This window comes from Melanostigma gelatinosum, assembly GCF_949748355.1.
Source record: "Melanostigma gelatinosum genome assembly, chromosome: 21".
Classification (NCBI taxonomy): Eukaryota; Metazoa; Chordata; class Actinopteri; order Perciformes; family Zoarcidae; genus Melanostigma; species Melanostigma gelatinosum.
In genome coordinates this window covers 14,503,923-14,509,090 of record NC_136654.1, presented here as the reverse complement: position 1 = coordinate 14,509,090, position 5,168 = coordinate 14,503,923, and the positions used below count along the sequence as shown (strand labels likewise).

Genomic DNA, 5,168 nt, shown 5'->3' with positions numbered 1-5,168 from the left:
CTTCTCTACTTCCTCCTCTTCCTCCTTTCTCCCTCTCATCTCCTCCTCTCCTTACACTTTCCCTCTCTCCCTCTCTCTCTCTCCTTTCTCCCTCTCCTCTATTTTCTCCTCCCTCCCCTCCCTTTCGCACGCATCCCTCTCTCTCTCCTGGTTTCTCAATGAATCTCTCTCCAGGTTCGACCCCTCCCACACCGCGTGAGCGCTTTAATTGTCAGCTATGAGGAGAAACTTGCTTAAATACCGTGAGCGCCTCGTGCACTAAGGGTGGATCTGACCAGCTTGTCTCTCTCTCTCTCTCTCTTTCCTCTCGCGCGTGTTTTTTTTGTTAAATTCCCCTCGTTCGTCCGCGCTTCATTTCTGCTTTCGACCGAGCAGCATGCAGGTGTCTTTGGCCCTCCTCGTGTCCAGCGCGGCGCTCGTGCTGCTGCAGGGATGCTGCACCGCCGTGAAGGGATGGAAGGTACTAAAGAACGACGCCACGGATATCTTACCGGAGAGTTTACCGGAGTACAGAGGGAACACTCGGACTCCTCAGGAGGCGATACTGCAGGTGCTCAACAGCAACAACAACAACAACAACAACAACAACAACAACAACAACAACAACAACAGCAACAGCAATAGTATGAATAACAGGGCGAAAACCGGTGGAAGGACAGCAAACACGGTCTCCTACAGTAAGTTCTCACTGAAGTTCTCTGGATGTTATAAACTGGAAATCAAGTTAAAAACCTGAATGTTGCAATAATTAAATTAGTATCCAGGGTAACCTTAATTAAAAGTGAGGAAACTAACTGATAAAAATACATGTAAAATGATGCATTTACACATGTCGGGTCACGCGCTGTATCAGTGAATTTCACTGCAAGCGACGGCATTGATGTGTGAACAAGTGCTCAGGAGCATTCAAATATATCACCTTGTTATTATGTTAATACATTTATTCATTTATATTATCATCAGTGTAGAGAGAATCACTCTATCCTTAAGTTTATGGTCTTTTTTATCAATAGAAATTATTTTAGTTTGAATCAACATATTTCAGTATTTGTGTGAATTGTGCACTCGGACTGTTCAACGCCAGACATAATATTTAGTTAATGCCTGAAAAATGTAAAGTTACATTTGACAATGTACTTGTTTATTATTAAATCATTATTATTTAGTTTGTTTCTAAATGACTAAATGATTTGATTAGACTTGATCCACCCTTTTTTTTATTCTACATATTTAAGGCTTGAATCTTGAGATAGAATCAGTTGATAAGTGAAGTCTAAACTGTCCAAATCAGTGGATCGGACTTTAAAATAAAAAAAACAGCCCAAAGACCACCTGCCTGCTCATCTGACTTCATGCCTCTCCTGATCAAGAGCAGCTCTTCTGTGTGGGAAGAGTGTTTTCTTGCTTAATCCTGCCAGAGCGGAGGGTGGTGAGAGCGGCACAGACGCACATTCTTGTGGTGTTTCTTCCCCCAAACACACGATCTGAAGTGGAACATTCACAGAGACATCGGGGCTTTTTTCACGTTGTCTTCCAGCTTATTTCCTTCTCTCTTTACACTATTAGTCAAGCTCTACTTACATCACCGTGATTGCAACAACATGTCTCCAAAAAAACAGTTTTTTTTGTTTGGGGGGGGATTGCTTTTTAAATGCAACACTGCCTCTGAGAATGATTCCCACCTGTGGCCAGTAAAGGTTGCATGTTGTGTTGCAAGCGGTGCATGTAGAGCAATCTCACGCCCGTGAGCTCAAGATGGGTGGTGAGACATTCTCACAGATTTGTCTTTATTCAAACACGGGGGGGGGTGATTAGTTGGATTAGATGAGCATCTGACAACTGGGAATAAGCAGGTCAAGATCTGTTCAGTGTGACTGATGAGGATGTTACTACAAATCCACAAGTTAAACAACGTCATGCCGAATTTGATTCCTCATCAGCCTGGTCTCCAAAAAAGGGGGGGGGGGGGGAAAGCACTTCATCTTTGTTTTTTTTATGGATAAACTGCAAATGTGTCGAGGTTCACACGGGGAGACAGAAATCCTCCTGGATTCTTTTCTTCATCCGACTCTGAGCTTTTGTCCTGGGACGTCCTGCTCCCGGTCCCTGTGGGGTCACAGCGGAGGCTTTGACCACCAACTGGCCTCCGTCCAGTGTCGTCTCTCACCGCCGGGGGGGAGGGACAGCTCACGCAAGCCGCCACCATTAGTGTGAGGCTGACAGCGGAGAGGAGAACAGGGAATGTAGGGGGGGGGGGGGGGGGGATGCACAGCGAGACTGGATTAAAACTCTCGGAACAAGACAAACTAGGATACGGTGGTAACTGGTGCAAACCGCTGCGCGGTGCGTCGTGTAGCGGTCGTATACTACTGCGGTCCCTTCAGCGGCGGCCACAGAATAACACCAGATCAAGTTCTCATGGGGAGAAAACAAAAAGGAAGTCACCTCACATCAATCCTTTGTTCAGCCCTTTTTTGCAAAGAAAGCCACAGAGGAAAACAGATCCCTCTCTGAGTGTATCATTTCTAAACCAACAGTCTTTATAAAAAAAAGAAAAAGAAAGACAATAGCTCATGCATTCGGCTGTTAAAAAGCCAAACACAGGATTACAGGCCGAGTGTGTCGACTCAAGTCCGTCTGGCAGATGTCCAGTTTGTTCAGAACCGTATGGTTGCTTTAAAATAACCAGACAGCTATTTACTCCTCCATCACCACATACGTTTCCTGAGGGCCAGCGCTGTATGCCAGCTTTTCCTTCCAGCCCCAGAAACCTCCATTAAGTTAGATTGAGCTGTTTAATGGCCCTCTGGTCTGGATTTGCTGTCAGCTGATTGCTGCCAGCTGGATCTCTCTTGTCGAGCCCTCGTCGTCCGCTAATGAATCAAACTCAGACACTCTCATATGATCTTTTAAAAATCTCTGCTTAAATGCACAAATTGTTGCATTAAGTTGCATTTTATGAAGTGCATTTTTCGGCTGCACTTCTGTGTCTCGTATTATAAAGCGAGCCACTCGGTTTGTGTTTGTTTTGGGCTGCAGGCACGGAATTGTAACTGTGATATTCTGCTCTTCCACCCAGGTGCCGCGGAGCTGAGCTGCAGGGAGCTGCGCTCCACCCGTTACATCACCGACGGGTCGTGCCGCAGCGCCAAGCCGGTCAAGGAGCTGGTGTGCTCGGGCCAGTGCATGCCCGCGCACCTCCTGCCTAACTCCATCGGCCGCGGCAAGTGGTGGAGGGGCAGCGTCTCGGACTACCGCTGCATACCGGCCCACTCCCGGACGAGGAGGGTCCAGCTGCACTGTCCCAACGGCAACACCCGGACTTACAAAATCCGCGTGGTCACCTCCTGCAAGTGCAAGCGCTTCAGGCCCCACCACAACCAGTCGGAGGCCAAGGAGGTCCCGAAGACGCAACGCAACAAGAAGCACGACCGGAGCAAGAACAACACGCCGACACTGACGGGCAACTCGTACTGATGCTCCTCTTTCAGCTCGCCAAAGCACACACGCACACACACACACACACACACACACACACACACACACACACACACACACACACACACACACACACACACACACACACACACACACACACACACACACACACCAACTGATCTCCTTCAAATAGGGAGGAGATGCTAAAGAAATATCAAAGAGAGGGAATTCATAAGCTAATTGCTGGGCTGGTTTTTAAGTCATCAGTCTTTATTTTTTTTCAGCCTATTTGTGAACTCTGCTGCTTATTTGCATGAGAAAAAGGAGTCGGGGCCAGGAGCCTTCACCACAGCTGCGACCGGTCCAGAGATGTAGCACCATGTTGGATCATTTGTGATCACCCCAACAGCTCTTTTTTTTTCTTCTTTTTTTTATGTCCTCCATTCAAACCAGCTTTCATTTAATGAGAAGTCCTCCCGCGAGGCTATCGAGGCCCATCTGTGCAAACATCCAGCGGATGCAGAGCTGCACCGCAGCCCGCATTTATTTTAAAAGCTGAAAAGGTGCATCTTCGCTCCAGAGTGGTTGTAATCCACCTCCGTTTGGCTGCGTGTGTGTGTGCGTGTGTGTGTGTGTGTGTGGAGGAGATGGTGGCAGCTCTGGGGGCTCTGATGGTGGGATGTTGACAGGTTTTGGAGAGGCCCCGGCCTGTGCGGTGGTCCGGGCAGCTCACTAAACACCTCAGTCTTCAGGACAAACCTCAGCCACAACCAGGCCGGTCTGTTACAGAAGCGCCTTTCCCACGACTAGATACAACGAGTCAGGAGAGGAGGAGAGAGCCGTTTTGACACCACAGGGGCACTGAGCATTCCTGTGTGACTCCTCTTAATTGCTAAATGAGCTCATTCCTGTGTTATTTCAGTCATAAAAAAAAGAAGCCATTTCCTCTGGACGTAGCCAGTTCCTGTTTGTTGGAAACACATGCAGACCAAAAATAAATAAATAACAAAGAGCACATGTGTGTAGGAGGCATCAGATAGTTGAGTGTGGTGGTTGTGTTGTTACCTTAGCGAACGAGGCAGCCATCGACCCGTTTGTGTTCGAGGCGCTTCCACTCCCTCTCCGCTCCCGTTCTGTGAATAGCCCAAACAGGAAAGATAGGAACACAAATAACCTGATGGAAACAATAATTGCATCATTGCATGGACTGATAACATCTGGCCCCAGTGCGTCACTGCAGACAACACAGCCTCCTTCCTCAGCAACGGGGCCGCGCTTCATGAAGAATATTCACAACCTTTCCGCATATTGTCAGACGTTCTCTTTTCCACTCATACTGCTCGCTAATTTACTTTTTATTTTCTGTCTAAACTGTACTGACAATGTTTGCTTGTTTTCCTGATTGTGTGTGTGTGTTTTATTAAATAGCAACTGGAAGGGGTTTGTCGTGTAAGCGGAGAGCTGTGATTGTACATATCAAACCTGTTGGAAGAGGGAGGGAGGGCTGTTTTACTGCAGACACTAAAGAAGGACTGTTATAAAGAATGAACTGCATATTTATTTTTTATTTCCACATTTAAATTATTTATGCAACCTTTTTGTAGTAAATGATAGCCATTATTGTCATATAGTATGATAGAGACGTTGGAGATGAAATACTGTACAGAACATGAATAAAGTAAAGGCAGATATATTTGAAAGAGCCGGCGTATTTGTTATCTTTCTTATTT

At 46.7% G+C, this 5,168-nt stretch overlaps 1 protein-coding gene across 1 annotated transcript; it reads left to right on the top strand.

The window, feature by feature from the left end:
• The first annotated feature begins 282 nt into the window (after window positions 1-282).
• sost (sclerostin) lies at window positions 283-3,610 on the top strand. The gene is made up of 2 exons (XM_079293849.1): window positions 283-677; window positions 3,080-3,610. Exons 1-2 carry the CDS (start codon window positions 377-379, stop codon window positions 3,475-3,477), a joined length of 699 nt encoding a protein of 232 aa, XP_079149975.1. The 5' UTR covers window positions 283-376; the 3' UTR covers window positions 3,478-3,610.
• Window positions 3,611-5,168: the final 1,558 nt, after the last annotated feature.